General features: G+C 31.8%; 2 protein-coding genes across 4 annotated transcripts in view; one reads left to right on the top strand and one right to left on the bottom strand.

The window, feature by feature from the left end:
* Nucleotides 1-27,660, bottom strand: part of LOC111618001 (protein Wnt-5b-like) — a 242,587-nt gene that overhangs the window by 130,935 nt on the left and 83,992 nt on the right. For all 3 annotated transcript variants that reach the window (XM_023359417.1, XM_023359415.1, XM_023359416.1), the window contains one exon: nt 16,880-16,914. The gene's annotated coding sequence lies outside the window, so the exon portion shown is untranslated. The remainder of the gene's footprint in view (nt 1-16,879; nt 16,915-27,660) is intronic.
* LOC111618000 (F-box/LRR-repeat protein 14-like) lies at nt 1,656-3,443 on the top strand. Its single transcript, XM_023359414.1, has one exon. The coding sequence runs from the start codon at nt 1,756-1,758 to the stop codon at nt 2,965-2,967; it is 1,212 nt and encodes a 403-aa protein (XP_023215182.1). The 5' UTR covers nt 1,656-1,755; the 3' UTR covers nt 2,968-3,443.

The raw sequence follows: 27,660 nt of genomic DNA, 5'->3' as shown, positions 1-27,660 counted from the left end.
GATTATGTAGATATTTTTTCCTTTTAAATATTCATTAAAAACTATTTAAATCTTATGATAAAAAGATATAAAAATTCTGTATATATAACGTTTCTTATATATGATAAAAGAATCGCAATGAAAACGAAAAAGTAAATAAAAATAAATATATATATATATTTTTCTTTTACTTTTTACGAACTCGACTCATCTTACATGTTTGTGCTCCATCTGGGTCACAACTTTGAAAACTGTGACTCAACTTACACTCATTCAAATTCATAAGGACAGATCATTTTAACGACACAGTTCATAAATTAATTTAAAAATTATTATTAAACACTTATTCAAATTAGCAAGCTTTAAAATTAACTACAAAAATTTTAAATTATTAAATTATTGTATTTTAATAATACCGTCATTTCGAAATTTAATTTTCCTATATGTAAATTTAATAAATTTTAAGGTTTATAAGTGTTTTCGTATAGAGAACTCGTGATCTTTTCGTGAAGGTCACTCGTCTTTTCTGCCAAGAAATACGCGCCAAAATTTTACAATAATAATAGTTTTTATAACGATTATAGTAGAAATTTTTACAAATTTTCACACTTAAATTCAGTTTAAAATCAAGTAGAGAAAATTAAATTTAAACCGAAAAAAAAAGTGAATTTTTAGAGAGAGAAATATGTATTTAAAAAATACAAATAATACATAAAATATATAAATAAATAAAATGTTAGGCATTGATAGTTAATTTCAATATTTAAAATTAATTTAATATATATATTTTTTTCCACTCTCTCTCTTTTTAAATGAAGCTTTAAATTTACAAAAATTAAATTTTAAAAATACGAATTTCAATGTATAAAAAATCGTCGTCAAACGAATTTCCATATATTTAATGCTATAATTCTGATTTTACAGCCATAATTTAAATATATGACGATTAAATAAAAGAAAAAATAAAATACGAATTAAGAAAATATCTAAATATTAAGTTAAAAATAAATAATTTTTCTAACAAAATAAAATATTTATCATAAATATAGGTATTAATTTTTGAAGGTCATTAAAGATGGGAGGAAGGAACGCTGACATTGACTCGTATCCATGTCAATATCGATTCGGAATTAGCAGTATCCAATCGATAACACCTTTCTGAATGTAGAAAAGATATGCTTAATTTTTTTTTTCCAGTAAACAGTCAAAAGGGTCATCGATCTATATCGACACGCGACTGTTTAGAATAAGGCAGGATAAATAAACGCGTCGATTGTTCGAACTTGATAGCACTCTCTTTCTATAGATTATCGGTCCCATTTCAATCGAACTACAGCCAGAAAATATTGATTTAGTGCGATATGGAGTAGTGATTACACGCGGTGTAGTTGTGTGGAGTGTGATTGGGTGTGGAGCGCGCGAAAGAAAAGTTGGAGTGAATATAAAATTAGCAGTTAGTTGTTGGAGCGAGTGGACTGGAGATAGAAGAAGAGAAGTAGAGGTAGAAGGCAGGTAGAAGCAGACACCCCAGGGAGAGAGTGTGCATCCGCCGCGCCCAAGGCTGCGCGTGGCGACTGGCCTTCCCGACCCCGCCTCCGAGTGAAAGCGAGGCTAGATCGGACAAGGCGCCTCAACCAAACGAACCAATAGCGTGGCTACGTGGTTCTCATTTCTCGCGAGAGGATGCGGGACTGTAGTTAGCCAGCTTGTGTCTGTGCACTAGAGTAGGGAAGCGGTGCTGTGCTGACGAGAGTGTGGCAGTGTTGTGCCGCCAAGATGGAGGGCAGCTGCCCAGTTGGGCCGACGGCGCATATTTCGTGCCTGTATCCTGAGATTCTTGCCCTCATCTTTAGTTATCTCGACGTCAGGGACAAAGGACATGCTGCTCAGGTTTGTACCGCCTGGCGTGACGCGGCTTATCACAAATCTGTGTGGAGGGGTGTGGAAGCTAAACTCCACTTGAGGAGAGCCAATCCGTCTTTGTTTCCAAGTCTAGTGAAGAGGGGAATACGACGTGTCCAAGTTCTCAGTCTCCGTCGCAGTTTGCGTGATGTGGTGCTGGGTGTGCCAAATATCGAAAGTCTCAACCTCATCGGATGCTACAATCTGACCGACACGTGGCTTAGTCACGCCTTTGTCCACGAAGTGCCGACACTCAGTGTGCTCAACCTCAGTATGTGCAAGCAGGTGACCGATTCCAGTCTGGGTAGAATAGCGCAATATCTCAAGAATTTAGAAGTGTTAGATTTGGGTGGTTGTTCGAATGTCACTAACACGGGACTGCTTCTTATCGCCTGGGGACTGAAAAGGTTAAGGAGTCTCAATCTCAGAAGTTGTCGACACGTGTCCGACACGGGAATAGGTCATTTGGCAGGTCTGACGACAGAAGCTGCCGACGGCACTTTGGCGTTAGAACATTTGGGACTTCAGGACTGTCAGAAGTTGACAGACGATGCCTTGAGACATTTGAGTCTGGGACTACATCACCTCAAGAGTATCAATCTAAGTTTTTGTGCCAGTGTTACAGATTCGGGCCTGAAACATCTAGCACGGATGCCATCTCTCAGAGAGTTAAACCTTCGAAGCTGTGATAATATATCTGATGTCGGAATGGCGTACTTGACTGAGGGAGGGTCAAGAGTCACGACGCTCGACGTCAGTTTCTGTGACAAGGTAGGCGACCAAGGACTTTTACATATTTCCCAGGGACTTTTCAATTTGCGTAGTCTTAGTCTCAATGCATGTCCCATTAGTGATGAAGGGTTGAATCGCATCGCCAGGACTCTCAGTGACCTGCATACGCTCAACATCGGCCAGTGCAGTAGGATCACAGACAAAGGACTGAGTCTTATAGCAGATTACTTGCATCAGCTCAGGTGCATAGATTTATACGGTTGTACGAAAATAACGACAGTCGGTCTGGAAAAAGTGATGCAACTTCCACATTTAAGCGTCTTAAACTTGGGTCTGTGGCAAAAACAGCGGTGAAATGTGTTTTTACGTGTTAAAAGATGTGTAAATAGTAATGTATATGTAGACAACTGTCCAATACTTGTTCAGGTTCGCCGAGGAACGGATAGCAGATGGCAGCTTCAGTGTGTGATTGCAATGAGTGATCGTGAAGTGTGATTGATCGAATGAAGAAAGTGCTACAACCAACCTTCCCAGCAGGAGACAAAGCAATGGTGTGTAAAATCTCCCTTCCAATTCCGTGGACTTTGTATATATCTATTTTCGTTCTGTTGTCTGTTACTTTGCAAAAATAGGGACGGAGTTCGTGGGTGTATATATAAAAAAGGACCGAAAACTCCCCTTCCCCATTCCCAACAATTTATCTGTCAGGAACTGCCAATGGCAAGACCTGTGAGGTGGTGCTCAGAATGCTTTCTTTGACCTTGGGACCTGATACGTCCCCAGGCCTTATTCACACAAAGTACTATTATAAAAGTAATTTTTGTTAACTAGTCTTGTGTTTTCAATTTCTAACTAAAATATTTTGGTTGCAAAAAACTGGGAAAACACACAAACTCTTCTCAATAACTCTGTTTTCAAAAACACTAAAATTCCTAAACCCTTTCTCGGTTCAGAAGCAAGAAACTATTTAAAGCAAGCATAGATGACAAAATAAATATATTTATGCCATTCCATTTTGATTTTACATACTTTTAATTTTATCTTATTAATAGTTTTGCAATTTTAAACATGATTTTACCACAGAAATTTGTTAATTTTTCTTCTGACTGAAAATTATTTATAAGATAACATGAAAGATTTCTATCTATTATGAAAGTAATTTTTATACTTAAATAATTTATCCGTGGACTAGATTATATATTAAAGGTTTAATTACAAACTTTAGATCGATACAATAGGAATATCTTTTTTCTAATTACTTTTATAATTTATTAAATTTAATAAATAGTTTTCGTTAATAATAAATTAATAGATGATAAATAGTGTAATAGGACTATTATAGTTTTGTTTTTAAGGTCATCAAACAAAGTTTTACTGGTAAGCAGGATTTTTACGATGATAAAAACACTCCAAATATCTGTTCAATCACTTCACTCAGCTATTTGAATAGAACCATAGCCATAAATAAACATAAATAATGATTTTACCTAAATCAATCATGAATTTTAGTATATATATACATTATATATTATCAAAAAGTCGAGTGAAAACAATAAAATATTTATATTTAAGGATAATAATATGGGATTTTTATGAATATTAATTTAAAGGTAGATAATTACCACTCTCAGAAATTATTTAGCTAATAAAAGAACATTTTTTCTTGATTTTTAAAATTAATTTATAGTATTTATTGAAATGTCCTAATTATTAATACCGTCCAGAACCACCACACACAAACACATGCATGTATATCCGGCATGTTTGTATTTGTGTGTTTAGATATTTAAAGAGTAATTTTTAATTAGTCTCTCAAAGTAAACCTCATTAACTGTAGTAATTTACAGATAAATCATATTTAAAACTATTTTTAACAGTTATTTATGAAGTCAGTTTAATTAATTTTTTGTGGTCGTTTTCAGTAATATTTTAATTTGTAAAAAAATAAAAATTCGTTAAAAGGATAGAAATAGGAATTTGAATTGGTATTTTTTTTCCTTAAAGGAATAGAATTTATTTTCCAATAAATTAATTGTAACGATCATAAGTATAGTTGAAAGTGCATTCAGTAATAATAGAAATGCAGTATATTTATAATAATTTCTTTGAGGGTTAGATGAGAAAATTGTTAGATAATTTAAAAAAATAATTTATGTTTTCTAAAGTTGTTTTTAGAATGTAAATTATTTTCATTATTTTTATTTTTTTGTAATTTTTCCATTAAGGTTTGTATAATTACCCATTTATAAATTCTTACAAAAATTAAAATGTCAATTTGTAGTTATAAGCCCAAGAACCTACTAAACGAGCAGTCAGTTCCTATTTATGTTTAGATCCTATTGTGACAGTTCCTGAGTATGGTTCTGTGCCACTCCTACTCCCATCCAGCTTTTTTTGATGACCCACTGCAGGAAGAGGTTGTTAGTTTAATTGCAAGAAAATATGGAGGAACCGCCATAAAAGTACTTTATGTTCAGCAGTCTTTCGATCATAAAATCCTACGATCGGAAAGATGGCTTTCCTATAGGATTAACTATCTCCTATCGTATATAAATCCTATAGATGGATTAATATATGGCAGGATAAGGATATTTAAGAGTTTCAGTTACAACTGATATGTTTCTTTGTAATTAAAACCAAGTTAATTTTTTGTTGAGTAAGCATGATTTCAGGGTTTTTTTCCCCTTTTTTTTGTGAATTGATCGTTATGAATCATTGAAATAATCTACAGTAGAAATTTATTCTATTTTCTTTTATTCTAAATGGATTATATTTAAATTTAAAAATATTTTCTAAATGAAATTAGAGATTATAACGAATTTTATGATCAACATCTGTGTTATGTTAAAGTCTTATTCATAATTAAATTTTGAAATTTTGTTTAGTGTAATATCAACACCGAATAAGATTACATAATTTGAACTTTATTATAAATTTTACTTCCAAAGTAAAGTATGTTTATGGCATCTGCTACAGTATATTAGGCCTTAAAACGTTATTTGAACTGCTATCTATTGTTGAGGGATGTTTTTTAACTCTTTGTGTGCTCCATGTCTTATGTCGAAGAATGAAAGATTACTTGCGTTTCCCGGGGCTATCGGATTTCTTACTTCCAAATAATCTTCCTAAGAACACTTTATACAAAATACAACTATTGAATCGAATAACAGAACTCGATTCTTTTTCTTCTTTATATATATTTATATATATATATATAAACATATATATATGTATATATATATACTGGACAACTTATTTGTATCAATTCAAAATTGGATGGATGGTAGGAAAAACAGTGAATTTTTCAGAATAGCTATGTTTTGAAAAATAATTTGCATTATAAATATTGTACCCGTACTTTCGTGAAATGTTTGCAGTTTAAGTTTGCATTTCGGAATTTCTCTTTTCCAAACAAAATCAACTTGAAATTCAAACGTGGATCTTTACATTTAAAATATTCATAATCTTTCTTACTCCACATATCAATAAAATAATAGATTTTTCCCCCCTTCAATCGTTTAGTTTAATTTTTTTTTTTTTTTACTTATATTTTAACAATTAATAACTCTGAATATAAATTAGTTAACTCGACTACTAAAATCTTTATTCATATTGTTGCTTATAAACTTTTATGTATATTATTTAATGTTAAACATTTAATACAAGATAGAAAATATTTTTTTTTTTTTAATTTTTTGTGAATAATTAATTCTTTTCAAATGTGATTGTTACTTTTTCTTGCATAAATTAACGTTTTTGTAATAGATTATCCAGAATTTCGATAACAATTTAAATAAAAGATGATGAAATATATACTTTTCGAAAACAAGGACCGTTTATTACAGGGTAATGAAACGAATTTAGTACCATAAAATAAAAGTCTATGGGAAAGTAGGCTTCGAAGGGGCTTTTAAAAAGTACTTTCTGTTTTATTGTCTTCCTTTCCATGTTATAAGTAGGTCTAACTGTATCTAATCCTGAATTATAAATCAAATTCTAAAGATAACCAGTTTTAAAACAAATTAGGCCAATATAAGAGATAAGCAGAAAATGCATTTCCGAGCTATTTTTGAATGGATCATTAAAATAAAACTTAGCTTTCCTTCATTTCACTATCAATCGATGCTTCTGATCAATTCAATTACTATAAGTTACAATTTATATATATTAAACAATGATTTTGAATTGTATAAACACAATAAATCTAGACAATATGAAAATTTATTCCTTTATTATATCTTTTAATAATACTATTTAGTATTAACGAAGGGATTTTTCTATCCAAACTTCATTATATAATTAAGAATCGAATATTTGATTTTTTAGATTCTCTTTCAATTAAGAATGCAGTTTCTAGTTTTTATAGACAAATATATATATAAAAATAAGATATAATTTAGTATAATTAATGAAGTCAGATCAAGTTTCAATACATCCATTTTTTTAAAATTAAGTTCCTTTTATTTTAATATTTTAAATTTTGGATTTAATTATACACTATTCATTTTTAGATATTTGATTGCGAGTATTTATTACATAGAAAATGCTTAGAATATATTTGTACAGTATGTATATAACACATACATTTACCTTTGTTTCTTTTATATTATTTTATAAGTTATTAACTTTTAATTTCTGATAGTTGTTGAAAAACAGATTCGATTTCAGATTAATTTATCGAAAAATCTTCTATATGAGACTGGAAATTCCAGTAGATCTAGATTATCTACTCGAGCCAAGTGAGTTGGCAGAATCGTTTTTTTTTTTTTTTCTTTTTTCTGACCCAAAATATTATGGCGCCTAAACAAGGACAGTAGTTGTTGCGATCCTTTTTGGCTGTTATCGACAACTATTACAAAAAGAACGGCAATATTTTAAAATAGCGGAGAAAGATGTTTCTTATAAACACATAAGATTAGTAGTCATGCATAGAGACAGGCAATTATCCGAACTGATAAAGATGCTTTGTTATGCCAGGTAAGGAGCAATTTTAATCATGCGACTGTGCCAACTCTATCAGTGAAAAGAGCGTTAAGAAAACTGCCCGATTTCGTAAAGCTTTACGAACAATAACGTATCTTGCGATACAAAACAAGTAAGAGCCAGTTAGAGGAATAAGTCCCACCCTAGAAGCATCTCCCCCATTTGTTCAATGGTATGTCTCTCGGCGCCCATAAAAGTCTATTTTGCGCCATCTCCTCTCGGAGTTGAAGACAAAGTTGGCTCGGAAAGCACTCAGCATGTTATGCTTTCAAAACAAGAAAGAATGACTGCTGCCACAATCACAAATGCAGAATCGCTGTATTTTTCTTCTTCTTTTTTTTAATCTCTTTCTATTTTACATTTGCTTTACAAATCCTTTACAACTGTTTTAAACTTTAAATTTTTAATCGAAGACTTTTACGTGATTAAATGGATAAAAAACAATCTTAATGCTATTATAAAACTTTAATGCAGAGATTTAAAACGTTGATTTTTTTTACCGTTATTAATTTATTATAAATTACAAGCAATAAAGTAAATAATTATACCGTAAAAGAACTTTTCTGAAGTTTACGTTGACAAGTAAAAGATTACATAAAATTTCCAAATAGAGCAATTTTAAACGTTTAGAAGTGCCAACGTATACCTAATCCATTTATTTATATTATCATTTATTAAAAATCTATACTTAAATTTAAAAACTCTGGACTTGTATTAGAGTTAAAAACTTTTCAGTTTACATAAAATCTCAAAATAATTAAAAGTTTACTGATGCCAAAAAAAAATCAATTAATAAGTAAGCTATTTGATTAATATTAATAAAATTGTTGTTTATTTTTTTAATCCAGCTCGTACTTTACTGATGCAATTAAAGAAGGGCCGCATACGTTCCTAAGCGGATACCATAGAATGATGTATAATTTAGAAAGCTCTTTTGTAAACTAGCTTTCAAATAAGGCTGGAAGTTAGGCCTACTGCGGACATTTTAATGTACTCGGGAACAGTTAAATGTGAAATGCGGGAGGTTTGTCCGATGGGCGTCCACTGGGAATAAGTGTGGGAGTTAACCTACTTTCTTTTTTTTACGAATATAATCTTGCATAGATATTTGTAGGAATCGAGTGAACGCCCGATTGAGACGGATTTTCGGTTTCGCCTTTTTGTTAACCCAGAGCATCACCTAAACTGAACTTATTTTCGCAAACTTCCGAAGGATTGGTGTCATCTTCAAAATGTAAAAGTGTATATAACCTATATACGGGAGCTGGATTTTGACTTGTGACCCTAAGCCATAGAATATAGCAGGCCCTTTCCCTCTACCAAATAATGAAACGTTTAAAAATATGAGGCCCTAAGTTATAGACAAACGTGAAGCAGTAAGCTGCAGTTACTCATACGCAAATCCGGCCATTCCAATATAATATAGGAATATATAACGTATATAAATTATATATTTTTTATATTCCTCATCTAATGAAGATTGTATTTTTTAGATATTTATTATCCTTATAATCCTCTTCAGTAATTTTTTCAAACCGTAAATCAGTTCAATCATGATTAGAACTCTATCTAATCAGTGGAGAATTCTTCTCTTCCTACCAACTTCACTCGTTTCAGTTTCCTTTTAAAGTAAATCGTGTGCTTCTGGGGATACAATAAATTACGTGATTTAGATTTTAAACTTAGACTAGATACAAGAATCGCAGATCCAACAAGGAGGAAAATAAGCGACCGCTATATTGTAAATAGTAACATTCCAATTGTATCAGATAGGCGGGAATCTCATAATTTAATTTTTTTTCTGATTAGTTGTCTCTTAAATCCTAAATTGGATTCTTAAATTTATAATCTTTCGGATGTTCTCTACTCTGTCGTTAAATTGGCTTAGAAGGACTTTCGGAAAATTCCACGGATTATGATCGGATTTAAAGTTTTTAAGGAATGGTGGAATTTCGGGAGGGAAAAAAAAAATCTTTAATGTAAATGAAAATCCCTAGACAAGTGTGACGTCATTTGATTAAGCTAAGCAATTAGTAATATAGATTTTTCTTGTTTGATTCGTCCATTTCTTTATCCGAAAACTGTTTGTTCTTTCTTAATGAAAAACAAAACAAAAAAAACTACTTCTAATAAATGAAGAAGATTAAGAGAATAGTTCATTAATTAAGATATTTCAGAAATAATCCCCAACAACACCTATAATCAAAATTCTGCTCAAAAACTTATTCTATTAGAGGTTAACATTTGTTTTGAGCAATTGATTCTTTGGTGCTAATGTCCCACTATTTACAAAACTCTGACCTAAAGTGAAATAATTTAAAATTTCATTTAAAAATTATAACTTAAATAAGGTTTCTATTCTTGTATGATAGATGTTAAAAAAAATGTTAATATTTAATTTGCATAGTATATATAAATAGTATGATAAAGTAATTAAGTCTACTACGTAGAGCAAATAATAGAACTGTTTAGTTGAAGGCAATTGAGAGTAAAGGAATTTTGAAGGTATAATGTGCTATTCACTTTCTTTCATCGAATCTCCTCTTCTTCCTATTATTGACGGTCTTATTTGAAATAAAAATTTCAAATGAAATAACGGAAATAAACAAAAGGTAGTGAGAGGATTTTATATTCAAAAAATATTAATTTTAAGAAAATATATTTTCTGAAAAATGAGAAATGTTACTGTGATTAAGTTCATTCTTTTCTCCTCTGCTTTCCTTTAAATTCCTGATAAATGACTTTTGTGTTTTCCAATAATTTTAAATCGTGTTTGCTTAGAGTATTTTCTTGTAATTTGTGACGAGTTGAAATAAGCGTCAGGAGTGCGATAAGAAGGGGGAAAAACGATGGTTTATTTATAATTTAAACGCAAAACAATTTCGAACTAAAGTTATAAAAGTAGAAAAAAAATTGAGAAAAGAATAATTTCCTTTTCAGTGCAAGACCAATATAATATTGGTAAACTGATAGAATTTCCATAATTCCCTCTTTGTTCCTGTCTTAAAAAAAAGTGAAAATTTTAAAAGTCGCATTAATTTGAGATAATGAAATTCCAGAAATAGAAACAAAAACATGAATATCGAATAAGTTAAATATTGTTTGAACGAATGCTACAACAGAACACTGGTACATTAGAAATAATTAAAATAAAGAAGGAATCGATGAAAAGTTGCGAAAATCTTTGCGATAACGATTGTCTTTTGGACGTAACTTACATAACACTCTTAATTATCTTCATCCCGATAAGAGGAACCTATCTTCATAATAGGATACCGCTTATCAAAAGTTGGCCTCTAAACTCACCTGCTGACAAGACAATGGCCTCGAGGCCTGTTTAGCGAGTGGGGAACAGAGAAAGGGACCGAATATATCGATTGACACAATCTCTTCCTAGATTGCTGTGACAACACGGAGAGGTCCCGGATGCGATGTTTACTGTGTCAACTGCGTGAGAGCAGATTGACATTTTGTACTAACGCCGTGCCAAGAGTAATGTGGAAACTATGTGTCAACATTGTGTCAATATTTCCGAAACTGTAGCGGTTTATGCATATCGTTTTGATCGGCGGTTTACCTACCACTCACATTCCAGCGAGTTTGCTATTCGTTTCGAGTGTTTTGATTTCTAGTCAAATACTCACTCACAATATTATATTCGCGAATTCATGAGTACTTCGGTAGTAGTACTGTCTCGACACGCCTAAATGCCAATCATCCTCCCCACGCATCACCCAAACGTCTCGTCCGTAACGAAAAGAAACGTGTTTCTTTCTTTGGCGTAACGCATGTTGCGAGGCAGCGCACTTTTCAAACTCAAGGCCAGCTTTCTCCTCCACCACGCCCTTAAAACGACCCATATTTCTCGCACCGTTTGACCTCGGTTCCAATTATTATGCTGTTTATCTCTCGTAAAAATTATCATTACGTTTGCAACATTTTACGGCTCTGTTTCCAAGGCGTAAGAATCATAACGTAACGGCTTATTGGAAACTGTTCGATAATTCTAGAATAGAAATTCTAATTACTTGGATGGGTGAATCGATCTATGCAAAAACCATTTTCTTTGCTCCCAACGTAGATAACGATACTTCTCTAGCACGGATAATCGAACTGAATAATTATAGAAACAAATGATGGGGCAGAAATTTCTTTATCTACTTTCGACATTTCCAATTCGTGATTCGGTTTGTTAATCTAGCATGATGCGGCATATTTTTCTTTCTATAGATTAAAATGGATAATCGCTTTGCTGATAACACAATAAAAAAGGCTAGAAATATTATTTTCAAATTTTCTATATGAAATTTTTACAATTATTTTTAGTTATTTCGTCCGAAACTTTTATATCACAGCTTATATAAAATTTTTGCTTACGGTTAATCGAATTGATTGATATATATATATATTTTTTTTATTTTGTGAAATGAATTGTAGTTTTTTTTTATTTATTTAAATGCTCGCTAACGCCTTTATTTATTTATTTATTCGTTGGCACAAGCTTGGAGTTTTTTACAACGAAACTCTGCATGCCCCCTAATAACAAATGGGTGATTATATTGCATAAATGGTTTTCGCAGACTATATCTGTCATGCACGGGTGTGTGGCTTGCAAAAGGCGAGGGCTGTACTTGGAATAGATGCGCCATCAGTTGCAGAACCGGTTACGTAGCAAGCAGCAGCTGTCGTTTAGAAAGGTCATCTGATATTATATTCGACCTTCTGCCCTCGGAGAAGAATTCGGACTTCCATACGATGTTCTAAATAGGGTTGCGGTTTTAAATATTTCAATAACTCTTCTTTATCCATTCGATTTCTATGTATTTCCAGATTTTTAGCTGCCTTTATATCCTTTTGCTTTTTGATTAAATACTTACATTTTTCTCAAAGTTTTTCGAATATAATAATTATTTTTAAAATATTTTTCTTTATTTTGTTAAAGGATGTTGCATAAGGCATTAAATCTCAATAAATTATGATCAAATTATGAAATCTAATCAGAAAACCGTTCTTAGAGGAAGAGAAAAGGCAAAAGTAGAATATTTTCGTGGTAGATAAAAAGCATAAATAATGGAAAATGGAAATAAATAAATATCAGAAATATAGTTACATATGATTTTAATTTAATTTTCTAATCTTTCTATTTATTAGATAAACTTGAATTGCTACAGTTTAAATACATAGCTAAGAGAATAGAAGAAACAGCTCTAAATCCCCCATGGAATGCGTTTTATAAAACGTGTAAAAGGAAAGAATATTTTCCAAAATAATTTCAAGGACACATTTAGGGGTTCTTCTAACAATGGTTCGGGTTAATAAGCAATCAATCACAATGAAGTCATATTTTGCAAATTGGCTTCTTGGATTTCTTTTGTAGAATTATTTTAATCACATTCCGGAATTTTAATTTGATTCGGCGAGTGCCTTATGGGAGCCGGATTATTAGATAAGAGTTGAGTTTTCTTGTTTATTTATCTAAGAAAATTTTTAATTATTGGAAAAGAGTTGATTAGAACTGAAATTCCAATACACAAATTACAATATTCGTTAAGTAGTAGCTGTTTTTTGTTTTTTAAGGCGCAAAAGTTGATTCGGTGCAGGGTTACAGAGTTTCAGATTTTTCTTTTTCTATCACGAAAACTGAGTAAAGAAGAATAAAATTATTGTGATTAATGATTAATAATAAAGTTCTTTAATCTTCAATATTGTTTTTAACTTAAGAATATTTTCTATAAAATAATTTAAGCGGTTTGCTTTTATGATTATAGGCTTATATGCTGCAAAAATCTGTAAACTTATTCATAACTTGATCGTTAAAAATAGATAATATTTTGTGTAAATATAACAAACCTACACATTTCATCATTCAAGAAAAAATTACAGCAGTGCTATAAACTTTTAATCATTGTAAAAAGATTTAATTTTTGATAAAGTACCGCGGAGATACATCCAGCTTTAACGGTACAACACAATAATTTTTTTTTTTTTTCCGTACGCAATTAAATGTCCATTTTCTTTTGAGTGTGTTCCTTGGAAATGGAAGATAGAAACGCGATCTTGGTGAGAAACTTTCGAGCTATCGATCTATCAAATTTTCCAAATAAATTAATAGATTGTCAAGGGTTGGATGAAAGTTCTAAGTGGTAGATCTAATTGAGGAAATATTGGACGATAGCATCTTTCTTAATTTCAATAGATCTACTACAAATAAAGGAATTTATCATCTTTTTCCTCTTGTTAATAAATCAATTTTATCGAAATTTGTCGTTAATACCGTATGACCAAAGTAGTATTTTTTTTTTAAATTATAAAAATACGGATTTTATATTCTCATTTAGAGTTTAGAAATAAATGATAGTTTAACAATTAAAAATCAGTTAGAATCTAATTATATAATTTTAAAAAGCGCAATTTAATTGTTATAATTCTTAACTTTTTGTTCTAAAGTGCCTTTAAAATTAATATTTGTTTCCCTTAATTTTTTTTTTCCTTTTTTAAATTAGCTAATTTTCAAAAGACAATTAACGAGTTGTCAAGTTAAAATTAAATACATTTTAAGTTATTAAAATCACATTTAGGTTGAAAGTAGATAAAATTTGATTTTAGTGCGATAAAAAAAATATATTAAAGACCCGATTTATTTTTGCAATTTTTTAAATTTTCCGCAGGGTTTAAAGAGAAAATATGGCTAAGCGTTGAATTATAAAAATTTTTTTTTTTCTTTTATCAATTGTACTTAGTATTTTATCATCGTTTCTTTTTGAAATTCAACGATAAATACGGTAAAATTCTAAAATGAAACTGTATTATTTCATTCGTGTAATACAGAAAGACCACGTTTCGGAAAGTTTAATTTATAATTTTAATAACGTTAAGCTTTCTGCTTTAATATTTAAAATTTTTATTTAAATTTCTATGCTAGATACTTCTAGACATTTTCGTCGGGTGTAGAGGGAAGCATATTTACGACATGGGAACGGACCGAAGACAATGGGTTGAGGGTGAAGGTCATTACGTGATGAAATACAAGGTGACACCTATGCAACGAAGACAAGTTTATGTCACTTCTCGGCGTTTATTCCTGTTAAATTTTAAAATGTTCACTTCCCGATTTTGAAATTAACACATTCCCGAGCAAACATTGTGCCAAATCTTTCGATTTCGAATGATTTACAGGAATTAAAGAAAGCGATCTTCAGTTCGCATCTGCAATTCATCAGTTCTTGTACCCGTACCGTAGTGTAAAATGTTTGCTAGAATCCGTGCACCTCGCCCAACAACGCAACCTTCTGTGGGAAAATCTCTAGAGCTGTCAGATCCACCTGCGTCGCCTGTCACTCGGCGGGGTACACTCTACACTCCTACCTTCAGTGCATTCTGGCACTGCCAACCTTCCAAAAAAAAAAAGAGGAGGAAAAAAAAAACTTGACCTTATCTGGACGTGGCAATTTTTTAAGATATTCGTTTTTAAATTAAATCGACCGAACGAGTATTAAAGTACAATTTAAAGTTTGTAGATTAGTTTTAAGTAAAATTTTATGATATTAGAAGAGAGAAAGCCGCGGGGCAGGTGAGAGTTGACTGCAGGTGTTGTCCAAATTCGCCACTGGCTGAACAGGGTGTGTCGAATCCTAATAGGGGATCAAAGTAGCATTTCCTCTTTGCAATTGAGGCAATTCTGTTTTTTATCGGGTGGAATATTTAATTCGGTTCTCGTTACGGTGTACTTGTTGAACGAGTCTAATTGAAAGAAGAGGCATTAAAAAGGGATGGCGTAGCTGCTCCTTTTATTTCCACTTCCCCGGCAATCTATTAGCATCAATTATTTTATTATAACTCGATATAAAATCCTTGATCTATCAAGAAAAAAACTTTCTTTATTTACCCAAATCTATTTCCGTTATGTTGTAAAATAGCAATTCACATGTAACTTATCCTCCTACATTTTATAAACTTACGCTTCTATAAAAAATTTTTTAATGCAAATTAGATCATAATAACTGTAAACATTTAATAAATTTAATTAATTCCGAGTTTAAATTATAGAATGGTTTATAAGAAACGTTGTTTTAGAATGTCATATTAAAATTATCCTGATTTTTTTTTAGCAAATATCTTGCCAGAAATATAATATTTTAATATACGCACATAATCACGATTCAGTCAAATTAATTTTTAAAAAATTTTAATATATTAAAATACTTGATACTAAATAATATGTCGGCTTTTCTAGTTAATATTAAAAGACGTGTTCTTCCGACTACCACTTTATATATGATCATGCTTCACGAAGGCCTTCAGGCTACTTAAGTCTATAGTTTTCCTATCGAAGATGTAGCTAAGAATTGTAATCAAATAGGCTTATTCTTATAATTAAATTTTCATTAAAATTTGTAATTTATCATAATTTTTTTTTGTAATGAATATTGACAAATAATTCAATTAATTATATTTACTACTGATGAAAGTGTTACACGTAAAATGAATTAGTCAATACGAAAAGGCAATAATATTTGAAAAGTTTCGAATTTTTTTGTAAAGAAACTTGTGATATTTATAGAGTCTGGTGTTAAAAGATTAAAAAACCGCTCTATTTTTGCCCAGATAAACTAGTAGAAGGATAGAAGAGAGTGAGGTTTACTTGAGAGACTTTCCGTGTATCGTGTTTAACATAATTTCTTAGTAATCTATAAGTTTAAATTTTAAAGCCATCGAGTAAGATTTAAATGCGCATAATTTTAAAATAGAAGAGGTCTTTAATGTGCCTAATGGTAGTTAATGCCATGAATATTATGATGTCATGTTTCAAAATCTTCAACTAACATCTTCCAAAGAAGTTGAATGACATTTATTTATCCAAATGTTAACATCGAAATATTGAGTTATTTATTTACAAGTTCCTTCTGTTTTTTAAGTAACAAAACCTTGTCGTATTGTTACTCAAGCATTGCAGTTACCTTAAGTAAAATTATGTCTTTGCTTTTTATGTTTTATTAACTACTTAAAGCTTTAATTTATGTGGACGATATTCGAGTAGATGAGAATTTAATTATTGTTAATAATATTTATATGGGCATTTATAGGCCTAGTATTTACTTTTCGAGTCGTTTCTTTAGACTAAATTCGCTAAATAAATACAATATCTTCCCAGTTTTTTGCATCCTACACACCTACACTTCAATACGTTCAGTCTATATTATATGACGATATTTTCCAAAATATTTTCATTTATCAATAATACACATTTTTATTCAAAAGATTTCATTTGAAAAACACTACTCACTTTGAAAATGGTTTCTTCTTTCCCGGAGGCCCACTCTGAAAAATAAATATATTAAGCTAGATCTATAGCTTTTAAATATGTTTATTTTATGTTATGGTATATATATAGAACATTACAGTGAATAATTTTTCAGGGGTGGGTGGGAAATCGAATCTAAAAATTGTAAATTTAATATTTACTTGTTAATATTAAAACTGACGATTCTTAAATCAGTTGATAATCTTGTTTACTATTAAAAAAGATTATCAAATTACCGAAACAGGATTTCGATCTAAACATATCCATTTGATAGCTTATCGTGCACATAAGATTTACGTCTATTGAGAATTTTATCTTACATTTTTATTATTACATAGATTTCTCTTATGTTTCAATCTTAATTTTAAAAATAATATTTATTTTAAGAAAGATGATATTTAAATATTTATTCCACTTTAAGGTTAGGAAGGGAAAAAAATTAGAATTCAATCTATGCTGCATCCTTCCTTCACTACAGGTGCTTAGAAAAATTAATAAGCCTTCAATAAACGCATATATTTTAAGTGTTTTGCTATGTAGACAACTGATTTGAGAGGTAACGCAAATATATTGAATACATTTTTGACCGCACGTCTTGATATTATATCTAAAAATACGTATGATACGATACAGAAAAAATCAGATATTTAATACATTTTAACGATAATATTGACAGAAACAATTGTTATTTATTTCGACGCAATAAATGTCCACATGTGATCTACATCTACGAAACGATTGCAGGAAGTGACTCATTGTCACGTGACTCCGTTTCCGGGTGACTCCCTCTCAAAGGTTTATCCGCCGACTTGGGTATTTATAAATCACGCAATATCATCCACAATCGCTCGAGTGAATTAATATTGTATATACCAAATGTTATGATTTTCAACCTTTAAAATTGATTTAGGCCTTTTCCTACGTACTATACAGTAAAGTATAATTGATAAAATACGCATTGATACGGTTATAACGAAAAATATATATATATATCAGCGAAACATACGACAAAATTCAATTTAGATGTTATAAATTAATATATTTTGTAGTTTCTTGTTAAAACAGAGATGTCTGCGTTATAAATTAGACACATTAGTTTACAGAGTGCACTGCATTCATGAAAAGAATAGAGAAATGTATCGAGATAAAATATATTTTATTATTCGATCGAGGGCCACTGGGATTTTACGTTTCTAATGCGCCTTTTAATGATTATAAATTAATTTGAAATTAAATATTTTCATCTGAGATAAAAGAGAACGAAGATCAGAATAAACTGACAAATAACTCTATTGTTAGATTTAGTTCGTTATATTTAAATCTAGTTCTTAAATCATTTAAGTAACAGAGTAAACCACGTTTTAACAGAACCCGATTTAACGACAAAAATTTCCGATAGGAAAAACTTAAAGCATAACTATAAAACATGCTAACAGATTGGAACAATGAGGCAATGTACAGTACAAATTATAATGTTATTTTATTCAACCTATACATCATAATAATATTTTAAGGTCGTTATTAATATACGTTTTTAAAACGGGCTTTCGGTAACAGAGGACACCTTTTTGCTCCAATTAGTTCGTTATATCAAAGGCTTACTGCGTACGAAATAAGAATGTTTTTAGATGTTTAGTTCTTTTTAAATTATGCAAAGTATTGAACACTTAGAGATTATTCTTTTGGATGTTTCGTTCCTCTAGAGCCGGTTATTAGCATCTTTCGTAACACCTCGAACCTAGTTTCTTTTGTAAGTTTCAGTCGATGCGAGTCACTAGCTTGGCCGCGGGTGCTCATTAGCTTTCAAAGATAGACCAGACATTCCGGGGTTCTTCCAGTGTTTAACGGAATTCCAAGAAATTAATTCTAACGCTAGACGAGTTGTCGGAAGAAAGGTGGAGGGGTGGGTGGTTAGTTCGGAGGATTTCTACTCGATCCAAAGGAGAAGATGGAAAGGTTCACCCAAGCGTGTTAGCAAACAGGGAAATCAGCTTAGAGTGGTTAAGTGCCACAACCGTGTCCGGGCACGTAATCAGAAATTTGTAATTCGTCTCCCTAATTAGATGCGCGGAAAGGCATGAATGCGCCCGTTTTACCCTCAAAACTCGAGCACAATCGAAAAGAAATAGCGTTAAAACCCGAATTTCGCCAGAAACTAATTCATCAAAGCGAAACTAGAAAAGTTATAAAAGAGAAGATAGCGCGCAACCACCAACGGATCTTCGAGCCACGCGTAGCCAGAGTTTAAAATATGTTTTCCTCTCCAGAGATTTATGGCCAAGTTGGCGCGAATTAATCTTTGATGCGTTTCAACAAAACACGATACGTCACGAGAGGAGGGAGAGAATCTCCGTGCTGGAGATGAGCATTCCTGCTGTAATTTCCTTTTTTTTCTTCTTCTTCTTCTTTCCCCTTCCCGGAAATTCGGCCGAAACCAACTTCATCGCCAAGAAAAACAAGGGGATAAGTTTCCGCTGCCGAGAAAAAACTTTCATCTGGCCAAATCCCGACGGAGAAACGGAGAGAGAGAGAGAAGAGAAAAAGTGGCCGACGGAAGAGAGAGAAATAATTTACGGAAATAACAACCGCCGTGTCTCTAGGGTAGAGTCGAACAATTTATCATATTCCCGTTATCTGTCACGAAGGATCGACTGAGACTAAATAGAATTAGTGGACGATCTCTCTTTAAAGTCGGGGGACGGGCAGTCGAGAGGGGCCTGGCATTGTTTCCGATTCCTGTCGACCCATTCCGCTTCTGTTTGTTCTCTCTACTTCCGTTGGTTCTCTTCCCACACGTTTGGTCGGCCAAGCTCAAAAGGTCGCTTAATCCTACCAGATAATCTCCGGATAATCCCCTCTTCTTGCTCTCAATAGCCAATGAAACCACTAAAGTTCGCTTAATAATACAAGCATTGAGAGATAAATCTATTAAGAAACAAAACCGTTTGCATTGATTCTCTTGCAGTCTTCTTTCTCTCCTTACTCGACTATTGTTTATATGCTGTATTCTATTAATTAATTACTGCCTCCAAGTCCAGTTTTGTCTCCATTGCAACGCGGTTTTTCACTAAATACAAATTTATAATGCGATTCTGATCGGAAACCTGGCAATTAAATTTTAAAAAAATTGGGAAATTCTCTTACTTAATAAAGAACTTAATGGTATATAAAACAATTTTATATATCATTTTTGGCGTATTTTCTGCGTCAAATCGCAGCGTGCTGTTATATTTATGAGCGTGTTTTCGGTCGCATGCGATCTAAAATCACTCATTTCGAGTCTTAGATTTTATATGATATCTCTCATATTTTAAACTTAACATGGTATATGTTTAACTTAGCACACAAAACCTCATACTTCTAAAACTAATAAATATTTACACTGAGAATTGACAAGGAAAAAACCCCCCCAAAAAAAGAGCTGGCTTAAACTCTAGTTACTGACGCTTCAGTTTCGAATTTCTTTTGGATAAATTATTTGGAATCATCCATTTCGTCGTGGCCCAAATTAACGAGTTTCGCATGATAAATAGATACATAAAGAAAGAATGAGAGCTGTTAATAAGAATACAAGAGATTTTTAGAATATCGCGCTAAGTTTAACTGTAAATTGAGGCCTAGTTTCATCGAAAGAGATAATAATTGATTTATTAAATAGAAGAAACTAAATCTATCATAGCCCAGACTTGATCAAAGAAGAGAATAAAGCAGATTTTTTGCCTCTTTCTCGATGCTTTTCCTTGTCGTTTTTGTTGTGTCCTATGCAGTATGCAGGTTTCGGATTGCGAAGAAAACAATGATGACGAATATTGCGGCCGGCTATTTATCATCTCTCTGCAGCTAATGGCAAATGCCGACGGGACCCGTTGCCATCGGTTGCTATGGCAACGCGGCAGTCATTAACGTCGCCGTCGAGGTCATCCGGGTGGTTCTCTCGCACTATCTCGTGTAACACGTGAGCGGACACGGGAGGAAGACAGACACCCCGCACGGTCCATTCCTCAACACTGTTTCCCGGATTACAATACTATATTTTAAAATTTCTTTTTTATTCTTATTATTATTTAATAAATTATAAAAGAAATATATATATATATAATTAATTAAATGGAAATATTTAATTGAGATTTTAATATTTCGACAATCGAATTTCCTCATCTTTTCGAATTTTTATTTATATATTATCTAGCATAGAAAAGAGATTTGAAATGCTAAACAAAATTCGTTTGCAGTTGTTATTAGTGGATGATCATTTAAATAGAAGAGGTCATTATTTCCCTATTTTATCATGTACACGTGATTTTAATGGGGTTAAATACAAATTAAATAATCAAAGAAGACTAATGATTTTTGAAATTGTAACTTCATTATCAAAAAGTTTGATTAAAATATTTTATAAATTTCCTTTCTCTCTCTCTCGATTGTTTTTAGTAAATTAGAGAAGTATCCAGTTATCAGGTGATTAGATATTCAAATATTTAAATAATAAAAAATAGAGTTAGAAAGACTCAAATACAGCCAAACCTCCCATAACAGCCACCATTTTTTCCTCCTTCGAACAAAAATACATACAAAATAACCTCCAAACAACGGCCATTTTTTTATGTTCTCGTCAGTGGCCATTGTTTAGAGGTTTGACTCTACACTCAGCTACAACTTTATTCGTGAATACATATCAAAATTAAAAAAAAAATTGATAAAATAAATATCAGTTTCCAAATTTAAAATGGCTTCTAAGTAATAATTCTGTATTTTCTGTGAAAACAAAATATAAATTTTTCTAATAAAACAGATTGTAATTATTCTAAATATCTATAGAAGTTAAGGCGGTGTTCCTCCACACAATTTAGTTCATATTTTAATAGTTGAGCAGATTAAATCAACTCAATTAAAGCAGGATTAATAGAGAAGTATCAAATTTAACTTTAATTGAAAATCAGAAAAGCGGCGTAAAATAATTTCAAATTACAAAAATTATAGGATTTAACTGTAATTTAATAACAACAAATTAAATGCACTTCGTTTAGTAATTGTTTATTTGAAATGAAGAAAATGAAATTTACATGAATCTAGAATAAACAGGTTCGATTCCTCGTAAAAAGAAAGAGGTAAAAAATGAAGAAAATATGCTACAAATTTGGGTCAAATTTTAAACATAGAAAAGAGGATCCGGTTGAATGGACTTAATCCTCGACAAATGGAACAGCGCACTGACCAGTCCCCAAAATTCCTTTAAAAAGTTGTATTGATCTCGCCTGCAATAATCCTAATCATTTTCACTAATGTTTTGTTTCTTTATTTTTCTCTTTCTTCTTCTTTTTTTAATATAAAATCTGGCAAAAATAGTTCCAGTTTTAAGCGAAAAATTTATTACTGTTAAATAATAAATAATCAAATATAATTTAGATAATTGTATCAATATAAAAAATCATTCAGTTTATCTTAAATCGAAATTAGTTGATCTCCTAAAATATCTAAAGTATTCTATTCTACTTTTTCAGAAAGAGTTAACTTATTTCTTTACTTTTTTTTAGAATAATAAGAAACAATTATAAAAAATGATTTCATTTTGATATTAGATATTATTCTACTTCGGTGGCCGAAGCGGTTAAGGGGTGATTCTAAGTGACAAGCGAACCAATAGTATACTTAAAAGGCAACCGAAGAGTCAGCTTATCGTTTTGGGAGACAGGGCTTCGAGCCCGGGTCAGGAATTTTTCAGGGGTGGTCTCTCCCGAATACGTCACACACCCCATTGTGAACGTGGTCAAACCCACCATGGATATTATGAAAAAGACCTTGTGTATCTTCAGTGAGAAAAGAGTTAAAAAGAAAATTTTCTTCCATTTCTCCTTACTATCTTTGTTAAATTTTATCAGTTATCAAGTTATCCTTCGGTCGTAGATAAAATAAGCTTCCTTGTTTTCATATCTTTAAATTACGATAGAAAAAAAATTTAAAGGATCAATATTTGTTCACCTATTTCGTGAAGATAGCGTGTATTCACGTTGTTTTCCATTTGCGTGGTGAGTTGTTGGGATTCCTAGAAACCAGATTTTCTAAGGGTGTGTAACGGTAATGTTAACTGTAAACACGTTTTGCTTCGCACGGAAGGAACTGATACGATTGTAGAACAGAAGAAGCTGTCTAAAATTTGTGTAAAGATCTTGTCACTTTTCCTGCTGCATTAAACATTGTAAAGAGCGAAGATCTTACGTATAGAAAAGTGCGACATTTGTACCTGTCGTAGCCTACTTTTCGATTTATCTATCTAGAAAACCTTGGAAATAAAATATAGTTTTAAAACAAATCTGTAAGACTTTAGATCCGTTTAGTTAGAAATTTAATTTGAAAAAGCTCCAATAAAAAAAAAAAAGGAAATTAAATTACTCGGCCTATTCTCTGTAGTAATACTTTACTTTTATTTACTCGAGAAGGTAAAACTAAAAAGTGCACTACCAAAAATATATTTTTATTTAACTATCAGCGAGGATTCCTGTCTAATATACTACTGTATAATAATTTTCATTTCAGAAACATCGATTTAAAAAAAAAATGCCCCGAAGGTCCAATCAAAATTCTGGCTGTGAGATGGAAAATTTTTCAAGTTATTACTTTTATATTAAGTCCTTATTAAAATATTTTTAAAAATTTCTTTACACAGAACAGTAATTACATATTGGTGAAGTTGATTCATTTTTGACTGAAGCACGATTCTGATTCAGACTAAAATACATATATTAGATACTATAAAGGAAATAAATTTTGTATTTCACTTACACTGTACATATAAAAGCACTAAGAATTTAGCTTGAACGATCAGTGATAACTTAAGACTCGGTACTATATTTTAAGAAAAGACTAGTTATAATATCTGCATTAGAAATGTATGAAAGACAATATAGAGTCTAAAGTTACCCTCGATATTCTAGTTATGCAGTTTTTGAGTATTGTGGTCCCCCCGCTTGTTGTTTGTTGTGTACTCGGTCTTGTTATAAGCGACTTAAGGGCTGGGCTCAAGGTCGTCACGGGGAAAGGCTCTTCATCCCCCGACTCGGGATTAGAATCCATTAGTGAAGAGCTAGCCGGAGCCCAGGGAGTCTCCCATCTCGGCGGGGATGTACTAGACGATCTGATGTGGCGAGACCCTCGCTGCTGAGGTATGGAGCGTGACATCATCAGACATTCCTCCTTCCGAAAAAGTTTCAGGAGGAAATAGGATGCATTAGACATGAAAAGCAATAAAATTTATTACCAGTTATCAATTTCATTATGTTTTTAGCGCTTCCATATATTCAGACTTTATAATCAAATTACATGCGACTTCATTTTCTTGTGTGAGTTGATAATTTTACATAAACTATAATAATTACCTGAAAAATAAGTTTTAAAACTTTTACAATTGCAAAAAAAGCTAGGAAATAAAATGTACTATTTAACCTTTTGCTAATTAATTAATATTTTAATAAAGAAAATTGCATAATTTAAATAGTAAAGTTCGAATGAAGCCCTTCAAATATAAGGAAACAAAACTTTGGAATCCTACTGAATTTATTATGCTAAATAGTTAAGTTTTTTTAATATTAGGATGAAATAACTTAGTTATACATTAAGAAATACAGTAGACCATATTAAAATTAGCTTACATTTGATTAAATTAAAAACTTTTTAAGAAAGAAATATTTGATACTCAATAAATATAATGTTAAATCAGGAAAAGTTTGTTTAAACTGTAGACGATCGGAAACATTATTCTATTACCAATTTGGTGTTAAGGACATTCAGATATTGACGTTTCACTTTACTGCAGAAGTTTGTGGCGGAGATTTTCGAAGATATATAACAATTGCTTTATTTTGAACAGAAGCTGGTAAGTCGGGGCATGCAGATAAGGAACGAAGAAACTATTTTTGGTCTTTATCCGTGACGATTTTGTGCATTGTCAAAATTGGTGCGAAACTCTACCTGACTTGGGGGTCATGTCAGGCATTTGTCGGAACGCTTATCGCTCCACCCTAATTCCCATGTAAACACAGACTGCGATCGATAAGGTAATGTAGCGTCGGTTGGACGGGCTAAGCTCTCTACCTCTCCCATCCGTGACCGTAGCCGATCCCCTCGTTTCTTTGCATCCCCTTGAGCTCGCATCGCATTCTTCGACTTCAGTCGAGTGTGACTGCGACTCGAAAGGTCGTGAGGGCCATCGATCAACTTCGACTCACCTGTCCATTAACTCTTTCCTGGTCGGTTATTGGTCACATCTTTAAGGTATTCGAACGTCCAGTCAGATAAATAGGGGGCAGAGTCTCGAATAAATTCAAAATTTAATTATGGGGTTTCGTTTAATTTAATTACGAGACTCTTCCAGGCTGATTGCCACTAGGATTTCGGGTTAAATAAATCCAACGTGACCTTATCGCATCCAATCAACTAACTTCTTACATATTGTGGTTTTATTTTTCTATTTTATTTTACGTAGTCTGTTCTGCGTAGAATATTCGATTTTTTTTAAATAATAATAATAATAAAAAACGAAGTTATAAGAATTAACTTTAGAGATTAGGTTTGTAGAATCCATTAAACTTATTTTTTTTTTAATTTAAATTGAGTGAATGATAAAAATGATAGACGTAAGGAATTAAGCGATAGACCAAGCGATATCCATTAAACTTTGTTCAATTTTAGATATTATAGAAAAACATTTATCTAAAACGTTGTATATAAAGACGAATTTAAAAGCTAAATAAAATTAATTTAAAATATCGGATACATTTTTTATTTTAATTTTTAAATCGTATCGAAATGAAATTGGAAGCACCATAATAGTGATAAATGAATGGATTTATTCAGCTACTAAATTCAGCGGAAAGTTTAATCAGTACTTTTCAAAAAGGCGAAATAATTTCCTACGCCGGAGCTGTTCCGAACTAAGTTTTAATAATATATATCAATGGTTTCTAAAATACAATTTCGTCGTATCAATAAGAGATTTCACGTCGGTCCATAGATTTCGGAAATTTAAAAATTATGGCGTTTTCCAAGCGTGGAAATGAGAAAAGTACAAGACAGTATATCCGGATGGATAGATAGATAGATAGAATATGCTGGAAGAAGAGTCGAGAAGCGAATGGACATTGCTGAAGAATAGCAGGTAAGAAAAAGCTACTTGATTGAGATTAATACAATTCTTGCACAGAATGAAAGTGATGAGAGATATTTCATTGCCATTGGAAATGATTGTTTTTTAACTTTAATTAGAAACATGTAAAATGCTTCCATGTTTTATTTATCACGAAAAAGAAATAATTCTATTTAAACAATTATTATTAACTAATGCAAAATTAAATTTTATTTATTACAATCCGAAAAAGTTCAATTTTGTAAGATTTAAATGATAAATATGCGTTCTTAGCGGACGATTCGTCAAATGATTTATTCAGACACACGACAGACTCATTTCAAATAATAATATTCAATCCGTTAATACTAATAACTAAATCTAATGTTGTTTAGGGCTAAAATAAAATATGCGAAATCCATAAGTAACTTTCAACTTGAAAGATCAAACGAGGTGGAAATAGAAGAAGCATAGCACATAATCCGATCAAAGAGAAAGTTGTTTACAGTAGAACTTATGGTCACACTCCATAGATCCATCTCTAACTCCAGTCTTCTTATAAGTCGTTAAAGGAAAACTTCAATTCCTCTGGGTTATTGTTATTTACCTCTTGCGAGCCATAAGATTTAACTCTGTTCATGCAAACGCAGAAATGGAAATTTGTTGGAAAACACGATTCCGAATGACCTTCTCGGTTTTGAAAATTGGACGTAAACATTAATAACTATTTAAAACAAGAGGAGCATAAAAATGGCTCTGATGAGCAAACTGGTAATTTGATAGAATCCATCACAACGCTTCATGTTCAGCCTTCTGGGACAAATGCACGTAGCCTCTGCAATAATCAATAACAGGCACAATACTTTTTTTCTTTCAAATAATATTTAAGATATCGCATTTCGCGAGCTATTCTTTTCGACATTTTTATATTCGAGAAGGGAATATTTTTATATCCTTAAAGGAATAGAACTGATTTAATCGGGAAAAACAACAAGGGTGAAAAGTGCAAAACCGAGTGATGCCAAGGTTTGAAATCGACACGAAGAAAAGCATCTAAACATTTTTGAATGCAAACAGCGGGTTTCGGCCTCTAAAAGTCAGAGTACTGGCGAGTCGGTCACTCTGCTAGATCAGCATTTCTCCCCCTTCTTTTACCGAATGTCAGCTCTCATTCCCGGCCACATTCCACGGGTTCGCCGAATGCCTGAAGCGTCAGTACGGTGCCACACTTGACCTACTGAAGTTAACTTAGTCGCTGCCAAAACTGCGAAATGACTTTGCTTGGAATTTAGTAAGCATTTAAGAATTCCACTTTTTTGCTTAAAACACAGCCACGTTAACCTACTCGCGTCAAACAACTACATTTCTATAATTAAAGCCAATGTCAGCATCGAGTCTGACTGCAAGGATTTATTGCCAGAAATAAATCACGGTACCCGCACTCCTTATCGCTTCATTTAAAAGAAATTTCTAGTCAAAACTCAAAATGTAACCGTATTGTGAATATTTTACGTGTTACATCACAAAGTATTTTAATACTACTGGATGCCGCGCGTATCAATCTTATCAAGAATGTTCTTCTCAATCTAAACCTTTGACTTATGACATAGAACCGATCATATTATCACTAAAAGCACAAACTCTA

The sequence above is a fragment of the Centruroides sculpturatus genome, unplaced genomic scaffold (assembly GCF_000671375.1).
Source record: "Centruroides sculpturatus isolate CEXI.00-Female unplaced genomic scaffold, Cexi_2.0 scaffold36, whole genome shotgun sequence".
In the NCBI taxonomy this organism is placed as follows: Eukaryota; Metazoa; Arthropoda; class Arachnida; order Scorpiones; family Buthidae; genus Centruroides; species Centruroides sculpturatus.
Note: the sequence above shows the minus strand (reverse complement) of the source record. Positions and strands in the feature narration are given on the sequence as shown.

What these genes read in the sequence shown, in the direction of transcription:
- LOC111618000 (XM_023359414.1), top strand. Translation starts at nt 1,756, where the DNA reads ATGGAGGGCAGCTGCCCAGTTGGGCCGACGGCGCATATTTCGTGCCTG.